The 21,091-nt window shown below is 38.7% G+C and overlaps 1 protein-coding gene across 1 annotated transcript in view; it reads left to right on the top strand.

Moving 5' to 3' along the window:
• adgrb3 (adhesion G protein-coupled receptor B3) overlaps positions 1-21,091 on the top strand; it is a gene marked incomplete at its 5' end in the record, with an annotated part of 67,962 nt that overhangs the window by 22,048 nt on the left and 24,823 nt on the right. Inside the window, 5 exons of the mRNA XM_071522438.1 lie at positions 487-595; positions 6,501-6,647; positions 7,784-7,859; positions 9,437-9,539; positions 10,115-10,158. Coding sequence (XP_071378539.1) covers positions 487-595; positions 6,501-6,647; positions 7,784-7,859; positions 9,437-9,539; positions 10,115-10,158 — 479 coding nt within the window. The remainder of the gene's footprint in view (positions 1-486; positions 596-6,500; positions 6,648-7,783; positions 7,860-9,436; positions 9,540-10,114; positions 10,159-21,091) is intronic.

The raw sequence follows: 21,091 nt of genomic DNA, 5'->3' as shown, positions 1-21,091 counted from the left end.
CACACAAACCTAGGCGATCACCCTTGACTTGGCAGAGCCTTTTGGACGGGCAGCCAAGCAGCAGTCCAGAGTGTCCAGCAGTCCACTTCTTCTTCTTCTTCTTCTTCTTCTTTTCTTCTTCTTCTCCTTCTTCTTCTTCTTCTTCTTCTTCTTCTTCTTCTTCTTCTTCTTCTTCTTCTTCTTCTTCTTCTTCTTCTTCTTTTCTTCTCCTTCTTTTTCTTCTTCTTCTTCTTCTTCTTCGTCTTCTTTTCTTATTATATTTTCATTTCCTCAGAGTTTTTTTTAACATTTGTTTTTGTTTCCTGTTTGTTACACATTTTATAACTTCAATTTTGAAAAGTGCTACATAAATAAAGTTTATGTATATATTATTTATTTATGACTTGGTTCTTCCTTTTCCTGTCCCTATTTTACACTTTCCCACTTTCCATTCCTAGAGGAATACTGACTACTAACTGAATCTTCTCGCCTCTTTATCTTGTTTAGATCTATCCTGGAGCAGTGGAGCTCATGCAGGTCATAGAGGAATTCATCCACATCGTTGGTTTGGGCATGAAGGATTTCCACAATGCCTATTTGATGACTGGGAACTTGGGTAAGAAAGAAGCCACTATTCCTCCTAGCCCACAGCCCTTGGGCTTGTTTTACCATTTATTTCTGCCTGACATGGACACATAATCCCTGTGCTGTGCTGACTCCTCGTGTCAATTTCCCCCCCATCATTAATTTAGGATAAATGGCGCGTGGTGAGGGTGAGGGAGTAAAATGACTGCAAATCAATAATGTTAATTAAAACTGAGCTTGTGGTCTTAATGTGCTAAATTCCTATGAAAACACTTAACACTCAATCCAATATCAACAGTGAGCACAGCGTAGTAACCCCCACATGAGTAGAGCTCCTCTTTGACTGGCCAAAGACAACTACAGCTTTAAAGAAAAATATATGGAGGATATCTACAATTTATTGATATTGTTAGAATTGATTTTCAAGTAATACAAGCAAAATAAAACTCACAGGTACGTCTTAAAGCACTTTTTTTAACCTTTATTTATCCAGGGAATGTTTTCTGAACATGCATCCCTTGCTTCATATTCATACGGTTATAAACATTCACACTTGGGCGATTCCCCATCTGCAGCCACAGTTTATAGTGTGTGGTGCAGCTTGGAGGTTGAGTGCGTTGTTCAAGGACGTAAGCCCGCCTGTTGTGCCGCCCCCTGACTTGATAAGAACACAAAAAAAAACATTCTTGCACATTTCCTACAACCTCGAAATTTACATTCATTATTAGATAAGGTAGCTCATGCATAGACAAATAGCTGTTAATCACTGTTCACCATAAATCGCAACTGTGCTCTGCAACATCCATCCATTAAGAGATCCTCTTACTGACAGAGACAAGTGGATGTTGAATGTTACAATAATTACTCTCTTTTGCTTACACAGAGAAATAACACACTGGTGCGTCAGCCCATCTGTTCTGTGAATTTAAGTCTAGCTAAAATCAAAAGAGGAAAACTAATTATTCAACGTGACATCAACAATTTTTATAAAATGTATATTTGCAATATTAAAAAAACAGTTTTTGTTATTAAAAGATGCTAGGATTAAAGTTGGAACTGTATTTTCTTTTTTTTAATGTATGAATGTATGAATCTATGCTTTGGCAACATGTGCACATACATGTACGTCATGCCAATAAAGCTTATTGAATTGAAGAGAGAGAGAGACAGAGAGAGAGAGAGAGAGAGAGATTTCCTAGACATGAGAAAGCCTTGATGTAAATAATTATTAAGGCAGCATGGCTGAACATTGAGTCAGAATATCTTCTATATTTAACATATTTTTCAGCTCTGTGCATAACTGATAAAGCTGTTATGATGCAATTAGTAAAACCAAGGCTTTGCTCACATCTTCAGAACTCAATTTAGTGTAAAATGACAGTAAAGAATCCACAGTTTTTAATGATATCAAATATGTGTACCAAATTTGAAAGTGGAGTAACTGTACCTAATGTGGAAATATACTGCAGTTTGATTCTGTCTGCTGAGAAAGACTTGATTAGCGGAGCATACCCCACAGCATGTTTTGCCGAACTGCAGCATAAGAAATATTGTCAGTTCCTTGCAAGATTAGCAGTCAAATAAAAAATTCTATTACAGGATGGTCTGATAAAAAGGCTATAAAATTTGATCTCAAAAGTTTTAGGTTAACTTATACTTTGCAGCTTTAATGAGCTTGCAAATATTTTTGCTGCAACACTGTTCATGGTCCAGATCATAACTCCTACTCTTCTGCATGAGTCTTTCAGCAATATTTCTTTTCCCTAATGTTCTCATGGGTTCTTTTAGCTTCTATCCCGCGGCCCCCTGGATGATCTGAGGTCTCTGTGGCATTTCATTTCTTACTCAGCCACAAATGGTGTCTTACTCGAATGGAATAATAGAATTCCAGTCTTTATTTATTCATGCAAGTGAATGTGAGCATGTACAGCTGTGGCGGTATAGGCAATTTCTCTGGAGGAGTGAGGTTTCTTCCCTCTATTCTTTACTATAGATAACATTTGACCCAATTATATCAAACACCCATACTCAGTGGCTCTCTGTGGTATTTTATGTCCATAGTGATGAGTGGGAAGCTCCCAAGAATAGCATACCAAACATGATGCAATGAATGCACCTATCAAAATGCCATTATGAAGCACTCTGAGAGGCAAATTAAGTAATGGACATTCGAAAATAAGGTTTGAATGCCTTTCATAATGGCAAACATTAATGACTTTCTCAGATGAGAGAATATTTCCATGCCCCTTTTTTTTTTTTTTTTTTAATATCTATTCCAATTTGGCTTAATGGTAGTCCTCCTGTCTCACTGCCATTGCCTCTTCTTTATGCTTGAAAAAGCATTCACACACCCTTCCTTTATACTCAATATGCAATCTACTCTATGAGGCAGACTCTAAATTGATATTAAAACATTTTATCCAGATACACACAGAATTGCTTTTTATCAATCACATAAGTTAATATTTAGTGGGAGAGCATTGTACTGCTGTCACTTTAGACAGACTGATGAAAAATGCACTATATATACAAGAATATATGGAATATAGAATACCATTAGAATAGCAGAACAATGTATTGCATAGATATACTTGAACACCCAATACTTGACTCATATGACACATCAATCGGCCACATGACCCTCCACATGATGAAATATGGGGGAGGGACTCTGGATCAGGCTGTGTTCATCCACCCATCTGTCAAACATCATATCTCAGGTGATATCTCAGACAACACTGGTCTAGTGTTGACAAAACCTGAAGGGATGATGCATCTTCGCACTGTGTTCTAGCCTTTAAAAAACATTCTCTGATTGGCCTATCGGGGGCGCTATAATTAACGGTCAAAACTATTAACTGAAACAACACCTCTGATCTGATTATGCTCAACTAGAAATTAATTTTAAACATATTTTGAGGCTGTGAAAGTTTTTTGTTTGTTTGTTTTTTTTTAATGTCTGTACATACTAGAATAAAACAGACTTGCATTTTGAGTTATGACGGATCATTCCAAAAAGCGTCGTTGAACTCTAAAAGAACATGTGCAAATCTACTATTTCATTTATATAAGATAAATTCAAATACATTCCAGATTGCACCACCATTGCTGTAGGACTGCAGATTTCTGAAGCTGATTTCTGCACCCAGACCTGAGGAGCCATTTGGCTTTGGGGCAATTATTTGAAGATCTAGCAGTAATGAGCAGCCTCTGGCTAGTATCAGCCAGAACCTTGCTATCTGCTGGAGAAAATTATGAGTCTTGCAGGGAGGATTTTTGAAATGAATAACTGACCCAGTCTTTCAGCAGGGTGTTGTAAATGTCACATGAAGAGAGATTTTATTTAATTTTGTTTAGATTTTCAATTTGAACCCATTAAGAGAAATATGTATGCCTATTTGTATTTGTATATATGCATTTACTACAGATAGGCCTACATACTGTATATACATACATACATACACTACAAAGCCTTGTACACATTCCTGTACTTGTACATATAAATATATGAAACATATACACCTAAAGTAATTTCCACCTCTAACATTCTATTCATATTATACATTACTCACAGAAATGTAGCCCTAGAGTCAAAACTGCATGTATTGTCATCAAACAGAACTGTGCATTCGAAATATGTCAAAGGACTAGGAGTTGATATGCCAAAATCCATTGAGACAATATAGAGCTGAGACATGAGCAGCATAATTTTCAGGTCAATTATTTTATCCCTGGATATAGCAAATGCTTTGGTAGCCGGCCATAATTTCAGCACAAAACACAGCACCCCGGTTGCCTCTTGGCCCTTTCGATTAAAGGAATGGAAAGTAGTGTGTGTACGCTGGTGTAAGCCAAGAGGAAAGCATCTGGCTGAGTAAGATATTGCGGCATCATTTCATCACTAATTTATGGCACCCTCTTGACACTGAGATAAATACTGGCTGTCACCAATGCATCGTCCTCTGTCCTGCTACTTTTAGCCAAATAACCTTGATTGCAAAAGCTCTCCACTTCAGCAACTTATTTCCTCTCCTTACAAGCAAACGCCTGGAGGACAGAGGAAGCTCGGGGCATGGTGCAAAATTAAATACTGCTAGGAAATGGAATACATCACACACTGTTGACGTTTTTGTTACTAGCTCTGCTTTGTTGCAATACTGCACTTTATGGTTGAGAGAATATTTTGACAATAGTAGTGATCAATTGCAAATATATGCAAACCTTTAACAGGCTAAATAATAGACATTTACAGCACATATATGCAAATGCTCATCCATTTTTCTGTCACAAACAGATGTTTATGTTGTTTGACCTGCACATTTAATGCTGAGCCTTTCATGAATGCATGCAGATGTACTGGGCAATGCTATAATTCCCACTGGGGACAATAAGCCATACAAAACACTCTTGGTGTGTTGCATCTTTTTTTTTGGAAGCATTTGAAACCCAAATTATCACTTTATTTGTGCTTTCGAGGCCCATCAGTGGAGTGTAAAGCCTCATTTACCTGCAGAATTACCCAGCATTCTGAAAGACTGTCTTCCTAGTCCCCTGTTGTGTTTCACAATGTGCCCCATGACTAATGCCACCCCTCCTCCACACACACACACACACACACACACACACACAGACACACAGACACACACACACACACACACACACACATACACCACTGCTGCTCACAACATCTGGTGCTGTGAACCACCCTCTTTGCAACTGGCGGGTCCCATGGTGCTCTGTGATTTCATGCCTGCTGTTGGATCGTCCCAAACACACACAACACACACACACACACACACATATACACACACACACACACACCTCCATTGTCACAGATTTCACTCAAACATGGATTCTTGCCAGGTTTCAAATAGTATTATTGGCAGAGCACAAGGAACAATAGCGCTTTTGCATCAATGGCAGGATTAGCCTCAAATTCCCCTCGCTGGAGTGCCACCTGACTGGGACTAGATGTGATACCTGGTAGAGAACACTGCAGTACAGCTTTATCCTCGCCTTGTAATGCCGAGTCCCTTTCAGTTGATCCCGGGAATTTTCCTTGTCATTGCCTTAGTGCATGGACCGGCCCTTTATGGCAACTCAACAGGGAGGTGAGAAAAGGAAAGAGTGATTAAGGAGCTTACCTGTCTGCCGCTTGTCAGATGCCAAGTGTATCTTTGATTCTGTGCTTTCTGGTGCCTGTGTGTGTGTGTGTGTGTGTGTGTGTGTGTGTGTGTGTGTGTGTGTGTGTGTGTGTGCATGAATACCTTAAGGGCTTCCTGGGTGTAAGCTTTTGAGCCGTGAGTTTGGCTTTATCAAAACAGGTGGAAAACCTCACATCGTATCAATTAAAAATAAATCACGTCTCACACACTAGCTGGACCTGGACAGGTTCTTGATATTTTACAGCTGGTTGAATAATGAGATTGAGTAATGAGTAAATGTTGCGTTCACATGTGGTTATGTACTATGTGCAGCTTTTCTTGAAAATGTATAAACAAATGAGGAGACAAGTCAGTCTCCTCATTTATATACACAGTACAGTATATGGAAATATGTAGATATGTAAATATATAAAAATACATACAAAATACATAAATATGTGTCTATATACTGTATATGCCTGTTAGTTGCACATTACTGTCATACATTTTATTGGTAAGATTTTCATTAGTTGTATGTATGTGTGTGCATGATCCTCACAGTTAGAAAGTTAGAAAATACATTATGTGAAAGGTAATTTTTCATTGGAGACTGAATTGTGGGTAAATGGGCAAAATAGGGTAATACTCCAAAAGAGAGCATAGTTTACGTTGCCACATTTCAAATACCGAAAACTCCTAAACATAAACTCATACAGTATAATATTCAGTGTGCATCCCGCAGTATTTTGATGCTGATGTTAGTGTTTTGTTTTGTTTTTTCTCATTCTGCAGTGGCCAGCATCCAGAGACTTCCAGCAGTGTCTGTGATGACTGACATCAACTTCCCCATGAAGGGTCGTAAAGGCATGGTTGACTGGGCCAGGAACTCAGAAGATAAAGTGGTGATCCCAAAGGGCCTCTTTGTTTCCCAGTCGGCAGGTAATGTGACTACAGCTCAGAACAGATCCTTCCGACAGTTGCTCCACCACGTCTTGCTTCAGGATTCAGAGCCAAAATATGCAACAAATTCATGTAATCACGTCATTTGTCTTGCAGCATTCCTGCTCAGTTCTTTATAACATATGAGAAACATAGGCTGCAGTGGAAACTGTACTGTCAATGCAGGATTAATGCAAGACGAAAGCATAATGAAGGATTCTACAACAGTTTCTACTGTAGAATGGAAAATAAATATCATGACAGCTCAGCAAGTGCTGAATGATTTTAGGTCAATTGCATTGTCTGAAGACTTTTAAATAGATTTCCAAACAGACAGATCAGTCTAATGCAGAAGATTATTCTTTATGTTTTATACTGTACCACCCTTTATTTGTATAATGTAAAATAATGTATCCAGACTTTGAACAAAGCCTGTTTGCTTGCCTGTGCTTGTTCAGCCATTGAGTTTTCGATTGACTCAGCATTCTCAGCTTCCTTTCAAACGCTGCCAGTGGCCAGAATATATACCAATCCAAAGCCAGACAATTTGGTTAATTGGTGTAATCAGTCTTATCTGGAATATATCAAAGATAACAAAACAAGGGATTGATTTGGAATCTATGCCACCTGCCTAATCCCAGCCACTCTAATTTGGACAGCAAAAGGAGCTGAATCTAAAGAAGGGTTTAGCACTTCTCTAACAGCAGTCAACAAAGTCTATATCAGGTGCAGAAATGATTTCTTGTCAAGGAATTGTACAAATAACTTTTGTTATTTCTTAATGTGTTATTGACAGGAAATGTATTGGTATTGCATGTTGGCAGTTTTTTTTTGTCCATATTAGCCGAGTGTTGCTCTCAATTAAAAGTTTCCTTTGACTTAAGAAGATTTTTCATATTATTTCTAAGTAAATATTAAAACGGTATTTTAAGCATATATGGACATCTGGAATGTTGCCTTTTAGCTCAAAAGCTGGTAAAAAGTCTGATTAGTCAGAGTCGGCTTTTAGCCATGTGACCATTATTGCATACATTAACATCTACAGAATATTCATCATATAATTTCATCATGAGATAAAGTGTATCAGTATAAAATTTTTACAATAATGTTAATTAATGTTTTATTTTCCCCATTAGATATGGATGGATCGCCCGTCTTCATTTTGGGAACAGTTCTCTACAAGACTCTTGGACTCATGCTACCTTCACCAAAGTAAGGGCAACTTGTCTCTTTATTCATATTTTATGGTGTACTGACAAGGGGAAATATGATACAGCTTCTTTTTTTTTGTTTTTGGAAGCTGCTGTAGTGTCGATTTTTTTATTCAGAGTTGTGTATGCAGCCTTCAAAACAGCCTCTACCTGACTGTTAGAGTGTTTCTGGAACTTTCCACTGTAAATATATCAATTACTTTAAATTCAAACAGCATATATTTGTTCACCCTTCTGTATTACTGTATATGTTATTTCGTATTTAGGCTGTTGTTATGCAGAATTTGAAGAATACCTAATCCAGTCAACATTCGAATTTGTCCTTTCAGCTAACAAACCTCTTATCAGATCTTTTCAAATCATATCTAAAATTCAATTTAAGGATTTGGGTTAAACATAAACATAAGTTGCATGGAATAAGTAGTTCAGTGAAGGATGGCATTAGTGTCCACTTGGTGAAGTTTCAAAGAAAAAAAAACAACACTGTCCTACTACTATATGTGAAAATACCTAGGGTGCACTTTCAGTAGAGATTCACCTGTCCAATTTCTCCATTGATTTCCATATTAAAATTGGACAAGAAAAAATCACTTGCACCAAAAGTAGGCTAATAATATTCTTAGCTCAAGTGTTTCTGGCAGGACAGCACCTCGACTTTTCTTTGGAAAGTTGACAGTTTTCTTCCTAGTGGGAACCTCTCATGGATTTCAGCTTATAACAAGAAGAAGAATCTGTCGACTGTGCAACAATTCGAGAGTTTTTGAGACAGTACTAGAGTCATGCCAGATGTTCAAATTGCAGGATGTAAAGATACATCTCTTTCAGTCCAGGCAAGCCTTTGATTTGCACTCTGTTTTCTGTTTTGCTTGGGTTTTCAGTTTGTCCCATTTGAACAGCACTAGTTGGCATCCACACTGCACCTCTTCTTGGAACACTGAATAGTTGCTTTCACTTGTAATGGGCGGCTTTTAAACCTCTCTTCTTAACACTTCTGTTTTGTTTTGTGCCTATGATATTTGGTTTAGTCTCCGTAAGTCCATACAATGCCAGGTGGAGTAAGAAAATAAAATTAATTCAACACCTAGAAATTTGAAAAATGTGCAAAAATCTTCCCAAAATCCGAAGAGAACAGGTTTTACAACCAGCGTTCGGTTTAGAGCTACTGCAAATTCAACACCATATCCCACAAAATTCTCACAGACTCTGATCCTAAATCTAATCCTGAAGGGCTAATGTATTTCAAGGAGTGTGAAAAGTGAGCTCAAGTGTTTGATCATGAAAGTAAAATCAGGGTTAAGGCTTTGAACATTGGTGATTTTGTATGGTGTTCAGCCTTTATACTTTTTCTGTGGGTGTTACAGGGATATACGTATGCTAGCATGGTTAAGCTAATACATCAGGTGGGACCCTCTGTTTACCTTGTTGTAGTAGAGAGTGAAGCAGATACTGAGAAAAAATCATTCAACAGGTTTGACCCTCAACGGCAATTAAACGACTGATGTATCATAGGAGCATCCGATTTGATTCATTTCACCTTGGCGATTTTCATGATTTTGAGCACCTCTCTGTTCGACTCAGGAACCACACAGTTGTGAACTCCAAGGTTATTGCTGTGACAGTGAGGCCCGAGCCCAAGGTGACCGAGTCCCACTTGGAGATTGAACTGGCTCACCTGGCAAATGTAAGCACCCTTATCGTTTTGTCCTTTAGAGCTACAGTAACCGATATCTTTGTATAGGTCCACGAATACATGTATTTGTATTACATGTGGATTCTGTTGCATTTACATTTTTTAATAATCGTTGACAATAAACTGTCGAAAAGATAACAGTTTCCTTTGAAAAGTGTTTTTGTCTGTTGAGTGAATGTGCTACAGTAGCCACAGCACGTTTTATCTCCCATCAGCTGACTAACAATGGCGGTTAATTGGCTCGATAATTAATTTGCAGGCACCCAGTGTCAGGAGAATGCATTGCAGTACAGTCCAATAATTACAAGGACAATGCTTTTTATGATCCAGGCCTTCATGTCAGAGATAAAGAGCGTGTGTGTGTGTGTGTGTGTGTGCGTGTGTGCGTGTGTGTGTGTTAATATAGTCCATATTTCAATTAATGGTTCATATGTGACCCATAAAACACATTCAACGGATTTATGTAGAAGGACAAATATGCAATTGATTCATAATGATGATGATGATGATGATGATGATCAATGATGATTCAGTTGGTAAACATCATGTCCTTTTGTGTCTTCCAGGGAACACTGAATCCGTACTGTGCACTGTGGGATAGCAACATAATGTAAGTGGGCATGCACTATAAACTTTCACCTCACTTCATCTATTGTAGGCAGTGTTGGGCTTGTTGCTCAAAACACTAAAGCATTACTCACCACGTGTTACATTATTTCAAAGGTAATAACATGAATTTAATTTTTACCTACTCGTTATATTCGTTTTCTGTTACACCTCTGAAATCGGGTTAGTGTGGATGTGATTGCGTCCTCCCTTTATCTTAAATAATTGGGATAACACAATTACCTTTCTTGTGCACTTCTTTGTGAATGACCAAGATAATAAGATAGTAGCACAGCAGGCAGGAAAACAGCTGTGTAGTCAGAGGCAACTGGCTATATTTCTGATGATTTTACACATATCCACATACATTCACATGATTTAGTAATGCTTCTCTGGAGCCTCTATCTGATGTTGGCTGCTTTCTGCTTAGTCCAATTTTGTGTTATTTTGCCATGAGTTTGGTGTTGTAATGCTGTTTAGACAGATGGCAGACAGATGAAATTTGACGTCATGTTGTTTTGCAGTGGAAAGATTTTTGTACCTGCACAATAACAACAATGTTCTTGTCATCCTTTCGGATGATAAAATCAAAATAGTGGGAATACTTCCACCCAGATTAAGTAGAACGTCGTTTTTTTGCCATTTTGCATCTAGGCTTGCTCAGAACTGGGAGGACAACAACTAATTATGATGACAACAAATTGGGGGATGGGGGTGGCAGGGGGGGTTGGACAATTTAACTTCAATATGTTTCGAGGTTTTTCATAACAAAAATACCAACTGTTTTGATTGGTAACTATAATATTATTTGTGAAACAGAAATAATATATGACTGTAACACATTACTGAGTAACATTTTACCACCCAACCCTACCTATAGATACTGAATATTTTGTGTGTGGTAAAAACTATTAAAGAGATGCTTAGTTTCTAGCTTTAAGTTGCAGAGATTCAAAGCAGGGCCAGGCCTGGTAGGTCTTAAGTCTAATCAAGTATCTACATCCATCTTCGAGCATGTTTATCCGACAGTGTTTAGACATTGTTCACATTCTGAATCTTACAATACATTTTATTATTTTTGTTAGCTGAATTTGGTTTTATGCATCATGGAAAGTATGGCTATATTAGAACACCATCTATAATATGATTGTTATATTATTTATTTGAAGTTGGATTAGCAAATACGTTTGATTCATTTATGGGAGGCCTAATAGCAGATGTGGAGGCAACAGCTTATGTCAGGTTGTTATTTTGCATTTTGCATTTTGAATTGTGCATGGTCTGCCCTCTGTCATGGTATTCGAGGGCAATTGCTCTATGCAAAAGTGCATCAACTGTTTTTGAACACTAACGATACAACTGGGACAACTCTGCTCAACTCTTTCTTTGACTTTCACAAACCAAAGTGCTTAACATCAACAGTTTTCTTTGTCTCTAAGTCCTTTTAATCAGAGGACCACAGAATGACTCTATGGTATGATTATTATGTTCCATTTCAGACAGTTGGCTTGTCCTTATTATACAATACCAACCACTCTGAGGACTCATTGAGGGGGTAATGTACCATCTGTCAGCCATGTTGGTTCAAACCAAATGAGGGTGCTCAACGTAACAATTTGCAAAATGAAAATGTTGATCATAAGTGGAGAGCTTTGTCCTCTGTTTTGCCTGTTGTGTTTGACTCAGTGCGGTCCAGAGACAGTACATGTGGTTTTGTGCACTTGAACACTCTAGGCCGCCTAGAGCTCAGGCCGCCAGCTGGAGCACCTGAGTCTCTGCTGCTTTACTTTCACCATGAGTGTGGGTGACAGGGGTATAAACCTGCGGCATAAACACCCTCATATCTGTGGCAAAGAACGGAAAAGAACTGTTGTGATTTCTCTGCGCATGTTACTGTGAGCAACTAGTGCTGCGATGACCATGTCAAGTCGGGATAAAATGTTAACATGATATAATGATAGAATCCAAATATTGTTTAACTGCTGATCATTCAGGCTTCACACTCATGCAGTCACCTTGTCCTGTGCAACCACAGCTTTCCACTCTTGCCACCATAGCAGTTGGGGGCGACAGAGAGCTTCCTGTTCTCTTCCTCCGCCCACATTTTGCTACAAATAAGAAAATGATTAGCACAGGGTTATTAAATACGGTGCTGTTTAATCTTAATAACTGCAAAATGTTAAACTTCCATTGTTCCTCTGCAGCAATTGTTTACTTACTAGATTAAATTTCTGTTGAATCGAGCCATGCAGTGCTGGCTTCTTGAGAATAATTTGAACTATTCAAATGGATCCAGTGCCAGAGGTATCAGTGCAGCTGAGTGTGACAGAGTGAGGGAAAGTATAAGGCGACAAAAAGAAATGAGAAGGCATGAATGTGCAAAAAATATTCTCTATTAAGTAGTGTGACCTACTCAAAAATCTGTCTGCCAAATGATCTAAGATCCAGACAAAATGAATCACACTTGATATTTTTGTTGATGATTCACAATATTTTCAAAAATAATAATATTAAAAATATAATGAAACAATATATATGGACATCTATTTAATGCAGATGTAGCATTTTAAATAGACAAATAGAAAAATGGCCATGACAAGATAATATAATTGTCTCCCATGAAATGAAACTTCAGTTGATTCTTCTCGATAAGGTAAACAAAACAAATCGCCTGTAAGAGCTGATATTGTAAGTTTCACATTGCTGGAGGTATGGACTACTTTTTATGGCATCGTTTCAACTTTGGTTTCCTAAGGTTGCCATGTTCTGAGCCGATTGTAAGCCAGAGAACTGTAGTGTAATGTGGTTCACCTGGATGGCTCAGTGGTTATCTAACTGTCAACACTGCAGAATGAAAACAGATACCCACACACTGGACTACAGCTCCCTAAATGTTGTGAGAAATAAAACAGTTGAGCTTTATCCCAGGGTGCCCATATTGTTTTCATTTATTCTTCAAGTCAACACTTCCCCAGCACCAGGAGTAAGCAGGTCAGATGCATACACTTTTATTGCTCTTTCAAATGTCAACATCTTCAGCTATCAAACAAGCCTGAAATTACCACCATCCCACTGTTGTGCCAAGGGATGGATATGAATTACATTTCAGTGAATTTAGCCTAGTTAATACTCCATGGTATTCAATAAGCAAATACATTTGGTTGAATTTACTGAAAAAACATCTACCAAGATCCCTCCTCTTTTCAAGATTGTAGTTACCAAATTTGTGGGATCATATAACTGCAATCCTGCTATATGTAATCTGTTACTCCTGACCAATTTAAGATGAAGTTTAAATAACATGTATTGAAAAATGTTCTTTCTAGTATTGGGGTAGCGTATGCCTATAATACATTAAATTGTCTTGGTTATGAAAGTGACCAGCAAATCCCCTAAAATGGGTACAGTGATGCAAAGCAGCTTGCTAAGTTATAATGAGAAAGGTTAAATGCTAACAAGTCTGGAGCCCTTATCTTCGGCCCTGACGTTGTTAAATCCCAGACTCTAAAATATTTTGCCCTCCTCAATCCAAATGTAATACCTACTTGTGGGAATTTAGGAGTCATTTTTTGAGTCCAGTATGAGCTGGAGCCGGACTGCCTTTCAGCCTGTCCACAGTTTTTCTTTCTTTTAGTGATTTGGAAACCCTAATCCATTATTTAATCTCATCTTGACTATTGTAATTATTTGTAACTTTAGCTATTTAGTCTCTCCGGACTGCCTCTGCCTATGCAATAATGACTGCAGCTTTTAAATATAACCAAGAAAAACGAATTAAAATATAATAGTACAACCCATGTTTCTCGCCTTTTTGCAATGCCCTGCAGTTAGTTTTAGGGTTGTTTTTAAAACCCTCTGAATCACTTTTAAAGTAATGCATGGACAAGTATGTGAGTGTGTTGATGCCCTTTTAATAGCAGATGTTTTAGCGTGCCTTCTCAAAGCTTCTACATCCTGCAACAATCTGCCATATCAGGATTAGCAGCATCTTTGCCCTCCTTTTAAACCCCTTTAAATCATATTTTACAGATTACTTTATCATTTAAAGTAACCCCTTTCTGTAAGATTTACTTTCTATTTGTTTAATCTTTATGTTTTCCTCTGTAAAGCACTTTGCACTCAATTAGGAAAGGTATTCACATAAATTCATAAAATGAAGTAGATTATTATTACCACACCATAAGATTAAATGTTGCTTCCTTTTATAGTCCAGTTTAACCATACTGTGTCCACTGTAATCTTTATTGGAGAACATATATGGTATATTTGTCATTATTACATTGGGAAAGGATGTGGTAAGACCCTGGTCAGAATAAAGGGTTGCTTCCTTTTATAGTCCAGTTTCACATTTCTTACCCAGTAAATGGTAATATTTATACTTAGTGCCTTTGCAGAACATATCGAGTACATGCTGGTCCTAGTAGAATAGGAAATCCAATATGGTAGGAACCTATTACTAGGTTCCTACCGTATCCTTTAGGAGCAAACAATTCTTCCTTTTATAGTCCAGTTTCAGTCAACTGTTGCATTAAATTGGAATGTTTTACATACTACCGTTGCAGAACATACTGTACATTGTACATGTTTGTCTTAATTGATGGTAGGATCCTGGTAATTCCATAGCAACAAACCATGAACAATTGCTATTTAAGAAAAGTCATAGCATTTTCTTAATGCCTAGAAAGCACACAATTAACCTTGGGCTATGGTCAGTTTAAACCTTCAGTACCTTCAAGATAGTTAGTGGAATTGATGGACAATAAAGAAGTTAATTAAATCAGTAATTCAGCTGTTTTTTAAGCATTTACCTAGTTAGTTGCAGTTGTAATTACTTGGTGACTTACTAGTCCTGTTTAATGTTTAAATACCAAATTTGCACAAACATTTCTGATAACAGGAAACTCTATTTAGAATCGTTAACTGTTAATCCTTTATGTTGGAGCTGGTGGCAAGTTGTGAAAAGCAGCTGTCTCAGCGGTGGTGCAGCCAGGTTTAGCCAGCAGGTTCTACAGACATCTGGAGATCCTGGCCGAGAGCCAGACAGGCCACAGAAGGAGGCAAGAGCTTGAGAACCAGGTGAAACTGCAATACAAGGTTTGGTTCTCTAGCATAGGGGTTCTTAAATATTTTTATCACATGGACCCCAAATAGACACACATTAGTGATACGGGCCCCCATTTGTTAAGGGTTTATCCCAGGGAACCTGTATGGGAAGATTTTTGCTGTTGTTTATTTAGTATTGAATTATATAACTGTCTACACTGTATGTTGAGAGATAATAACAGTGGGGAAATTCATAGTGAATGAAGTTATAGTGAAATTAAATTATTCCTCATTGTGCTGGGAATCTCTCAAGAACAGAAGTCACAGGTCAGTACTCAATTAGCTTAGGTTTAAACTGACATATGGTGATTTGGCCAAGTATTATTTAAGATGCCATGGTGGCCTATACTATATGACTCTTAAAATCACTTCATATTAGCTTTGGCTCAATTTTGCTGATGTTTAGTAATTGCCAGAGAACCAAACCGTGCTTTCCAGTTTTGCATAATCAATGTCAAGCTAAAAAGCAAATATCATATAAAACAAGAATTATCCTTCAACAAGTTTGTTCACAGCTTGAATGTTATGTACAATAGAATTACAGTACTTTGGTGACATCCAATTTATCTACAAACTGTTGGCGGCATATTAAAGCCCAAAGGCAGGGTATATCTATAAAACGTATATCTCTACATACATTAGTCGGGCATGGAGTCATTATACAGGAGATATTCTACAGTACAGGAACATGATCCTCTGCCAGTAGGAGTGCAGGTTTTCAGAGGCAACAGGGACAACTACACCACTGTTTTAATGGAGTGGGCTAGGGCATATACATGTGGTTGGCTGATCAGACAATCATATTCAATTAAGTTAAGACAAACATGTACAATGTACAGTATGTTCTGCAATGGTACTATGTAAAACATTCCAATTTATCCAGTAGTAAACTGGAACTGGACTATAAAAGGAAGAATTGTTTGCTCCTATGTTATTACCAGCTTCCTACCATATCCTTTATTATAGGTTATTGTCTTTTCTATTCTATCAAGACCAGCATGTACTCTGTACGTTCTGCAAATGCATTAAGTAAAAACATTACAATTTACTTAGTAAGAAATGTGAAACTGGACTGTAAAAGGAAGCAACACTTAATTCAGTCTGACCAGGGTCTCATCACATCCGTTCCCAATGCAGTAATGACAAATGTGCCATACTTGTTCTCCAATAAATATTACAGTGTACAAAGTATGGTTAAACTGTAAACTGTAAAAGGAAGCAACTCTTTGTGGGATTTAGACTCATCCGTGGGCAGTGACATTGTCTGATCAGCCAATCAAGTTCAAGTTCAAGTACACGTTCATGTTGCGTGCTTCGACATTGTGATAATTAACAAATAACAGATGTGTCCATAAATGCAATACCTATCTGTCATTCAGGATATATTTATATATATATATACATATAAGTGTAATTAATTAAATATATCTGGAAAACAAGTTTGACAGTTTGAAAGACAATTTGAAGCTGCTTAACAAGTTAGACACTGTTCTATCTTTGATGGTTCTATATCTGAGATCAGTGGAAGATTGTTGTTGTTTTTAATTGAGTGGTAAAACTGTCTAGACTGCATGTGGGGAGACGATAGGGGTGAGAGTAGTTGCATTCTCTAATTGGGTTAATTTCTAGTGAATTAAATAATAGCGAAATTAAGCTATTCTCAATTTTGCTGGGGACCCTCTAGAACCTCCTCAAGGACCCCTGATGGTCCCCAGACTCCACTTTGAGAGCCACTGTCAGCAATGATCCCCATATAAAAGGAGTTCAGTCAGACATGAGCAGTGGCACTGTGGGCGATGTTTGCGGTAATTCTAACCTTCGCTCCAGCAAGGACTGACTGACTGACACATTGATGATGCAGTATCAACTCTAACCATGCATTAGATGACACTAGGCAGTATTACTGTGTTTGTGTGTGGCTGTGTGCGTTAGTGTGTGTGCAGTATGTGTGTCTGAGTAACTGTACACCCAGACGTATACCGTTGAAGTATACAGTTTGCAACAATCATTTGCAAATGAAGCAGATTTAAATCCCTTGGTTGTACTACAAATGAAAGCTGTGTTAATGTTTTTTTTTTCCTTAAGTTGAATCAGTTAATGTCTCACACTGGACAGATATTCTTATGAGTATTACACTGAAGGCCTATTAGATGTAATGATAATAGTAGGCATAGTGGACCTATCAGGGTTTAACAGGTGCATGACTCCATTGCTTTATATGCACCTGTAGAGCCACAAATTCTCATTTGTCACCTCTTCACTCATGTTGCATTACAAATCCAATCTGCAGCTTTCCTTGTTGGGATTTAGCTAGCTTCTCTGCTTAATTCCAGGGTTCATCCTACTGAGGACCGTTGAGTTGCTTCGATTTCTCTTGCTAGAGAGAAATTTAAGCCCTCATTTTGCTTTTCTCTTCACTGAGTTAACACATGCAGTGTGGCCCACACATTGTTGTTACATTTACAACTTCCACGCCCACCATCAAGAGATTCAAGATGGATGGAATAACTTCCCAGCATTGCTCCCCCTCTGCCTGTCATTGTGTGCCAATCTTCCAAGACTTCATAAAATTGCCTAAAGCACATTGCCTGAGGCACAGTCAGAGCCCCCGCCAGTGTCTGGCTACTCTAACCTGGACATGCATGTAATGAGGTTTTAGGATGGTTTAACCCACCCTCCTGGACCGATCTGTGGTGGAGCACCTGGAGTTGGCCAAGCTGCCTCATACGCAGCAATTACTTCCATGCAGCCATGAGAACAACACAGACTACAAGACTGCAGCTTAGTCTGGTCACTCAATCAATATGGCTGCACCTCCTTGCAGCTTATTGATGGAGCTAGCTAGCTGGACAATGATGAGGTTACAGAGCTTCACTGCTCGGCTAATCACACCATCTGGACTCTTAAGTGCATTGCTGGGACTTTCAGATAAGTTATGGGTTTAGTAATAAGATCTCTATGGCTGGACATCCCCAACCTGTCAAAGTCAAGCAAGGAAGACATTCTTAATGGAATTCTTGAGCAACTGTCTCTCTGTGTTTCAGCTAGCCACAAAGGTGTCATACTGGACATGTGTAAGACACACCTGCATGTGTAGCTTGGTCTCCTCACCATGCAGGACATTCAGGATTCGGTGGTGTCACTTAGCTTGCATCTTGACACCAAAACCAAAGTGTACAATTGGAGTGAGAACAAATTCTGTCACAAATTTCAATTCTGGAGAGAGTCACTCTTGATGTGAGGCTGTCAGTGAATCATTGCATGGATGAGAAGTGGTCAACAAAGGGGATGTGATGAATGACGTGTCGTCGGTCTCACTGTGGTTGACAGACATCAACATTGTCACTTTCTCTCAGGCACTTTTTTCCACATTCAGGGGCCACCATGCCCCGATAAGGTCAGACCACACGTCAAAAGTGGCGTACATAAATCCCCAGAAAGGGAGCTAGTCCTGTCAGCTTCTCTCAATGGCACGGAAGATGATTTGTGGAGGAGCAAACATCTATTAAGTTGGAAGTTTTAAACAGATCTACTGTCTAAGGGTGAGCCCTCACTGGCACTGGGAGTGGCAGCTTCATCCCAAAGTTTTTGTGGAGTGGAGCCATCATATCAGTTCTGCCATCAATCTTTTTACGTCATTCCCAGATGGGTTTGCCTCTGAATGTGGTCATCATGCTTGAGAGTGCCACAGCACCCTCCTCAAGAAGTCTCTGCCGTCTCAAGTGGGCTGCTATGTAAAGGGTGTGATGCAGGTTTGTCGCCTACTAGTGATCCATCCTGGCTCTTCTCTCCAGGAATTGTTCAATTGCTTTCCGCTATTAAGGTGTTTTTGGCTGCCATTTTGTCCTGTAACAACATGGTCTTGGTCCAACATGGTGTTGGTGGTACCAAACATGATCGGGGGACGTACAATCGTGTGTCACTTTATAAAAGGAGCCTGCTGTCTTCACCTTGTTCTCAAGGCATAGGTCCTGCCCTGGGACTTAACTGAGGTTTTTATACAGGTGAGCCACTGAGGCAGAGGTCCTCCAATTCCTCTCCTTTAAAACAGTTTTGTCTCATTCCCTGTGCACCGCCAGGCATGTTAGAAGCCTTCAAATGCTATCTGTCTATACCTCATGAATTCAGTTTGGCTTTGCTAAGGTTACTACTCACTTGTGTTTTTGACTAAAGTCTCATGACGTACAGTTGCCAAACCACAGAGGTCTTACCCAGAGGATGAGTGAGTGTCTGAACTTTCATTTATGAAGCCATTGTAGAAGTATGCAAATTTAAGTATTGAGATAAATCAGCGGGACCATGCACCCACTAAGCTCTGACAGGCCTGATAGCCATGATTCAGGGCTTCAGCATATATTCTGTGAGAGGGTGTGTCCCGCATGAGCTATCTCCTTGATATCATTCAGAGAACAGGGGTCTCATATGTTACCTGTTTTAAAAATTAGATTGTATAAGTCAAGTTGTTTGATACCGACTAGATCTGTGATTTCTTTAGTTAACTGAATTCTTTACTAGTTATTCAAACTAATTCTTACATCATCCTCACTAATGAAGCACTTCTAATGTCAAAACTATGTTGAGAAGACTACATTAGAGCGCTGAGCTATATTAGATAAGCTGTTCTGCGGTTTTAGGTGTGGAGTGTGGGGGTGACATTTTAAGATGAAGACGGGATTTCAGCAAAAACATCCATTAGTTGTTTGCACAAAACAGTCACCCAAAATCCAATTAGGAAGAAAAGAGGTGAAGGGGAAGAGAGTAGAGGGTCTTTAATTCATTGCGTTGCTGTGTACAGAGACCCCAGAGTATTGGACTGTCCAAATGGGAATTGCTAATGGGCTCCAAGAATGGAACTCAAACTCCTTTGAAAGGGTTGCAGGATTAATAAATATTGCTGCACTATTGATCAAATGACAAAGCAGGATTGCCTCGCAGCAGAAGCCACTTGGCATGACTGCTCAACATCTAGTATGTTCTGTATTGTCCTAAATCATTCATATGAATCTTGTTTTACCTTTGTGATAAAATGGGTGTACTGTTGGCCTAAGTGACAAATGACAGCAAGGTAACTTCGGACAACAAGTGTGTGTTTGTGCATGTGTGACAAGAATTTTTAATATCAGGTTGTGTGTGCGTGTGTACGTGTGTGGCAAAGACTGTGCTCTCGCGTCCATCTCTCATTTTTTGTGTGAATAAAGTTTTCACATCGGAGTCATGCTTAATCAATTGTATTATTTTCTCTGAAGATAGAAAATGAGTGGGAGCGAATGACAAATGGAAGAGACACGCTCCTTTCATTTCACCTACTAGTGGTGTGAAGGGGGGACTGGCTGCAACCATTTGCGCTGCTTCCACGGGGTGGTATTAGTTCTGCGGTGATTTTTGTCAAATGGTTCATATAGGGCACTATCAAAGGATGAAAGGATTTTTTTTAGAAATAATCCAGAAACATCACGGTTTCCAAGAATATCATGATAGTCTGAACTGAATAAACAGACCTTGCGACAACATCCCGTTATTTTTTTCACTGTATCAACCTCCCCCTCTAACACCAGCAGAGAGGAACAGAGTATCAATCTGATGCTGTCCACCGTTTCCAGGGTGAAAATCCCCCTAAGGAAGCATCCAAAAGCTGCTAATTAAAACGGTTGAGGGGGGAAAAAATCAACCGAAAGGGAAAAAGACAGGGTAACAGGGGCATTGAGAGGGAAAAAAAGAAAAAAAAAAAGAAAATACAATCGTTTGGAAAAATCCTAGACGAATAGATCTCACGCCAAACGAAAAACGGGTAAATATGAAATGCACTCTTGTCTGCAAGCGTTGTCAGAAAATGA

Source organism: Centroberyx affinis, unplaced genomic scaffold (assembly GCF_046629955.1).
Source record: "Centroberyx affinis isolate AG114_WGS23_722 - 3 ecotype Tasmania unplaced genomic scaffold, CSIRO-AGI_Caff_v1 ptg000987l_1, whole genome shotgun sequence".
NCBI lineage: Eukaryota > Metazoa > Chordata > Actinopteri > Beryciformes > Berycidae > Centroberyx > Centroberyx affinis.
This window is presented reverse-complemented; position numbering and strand designations above follow the sequence as displayed.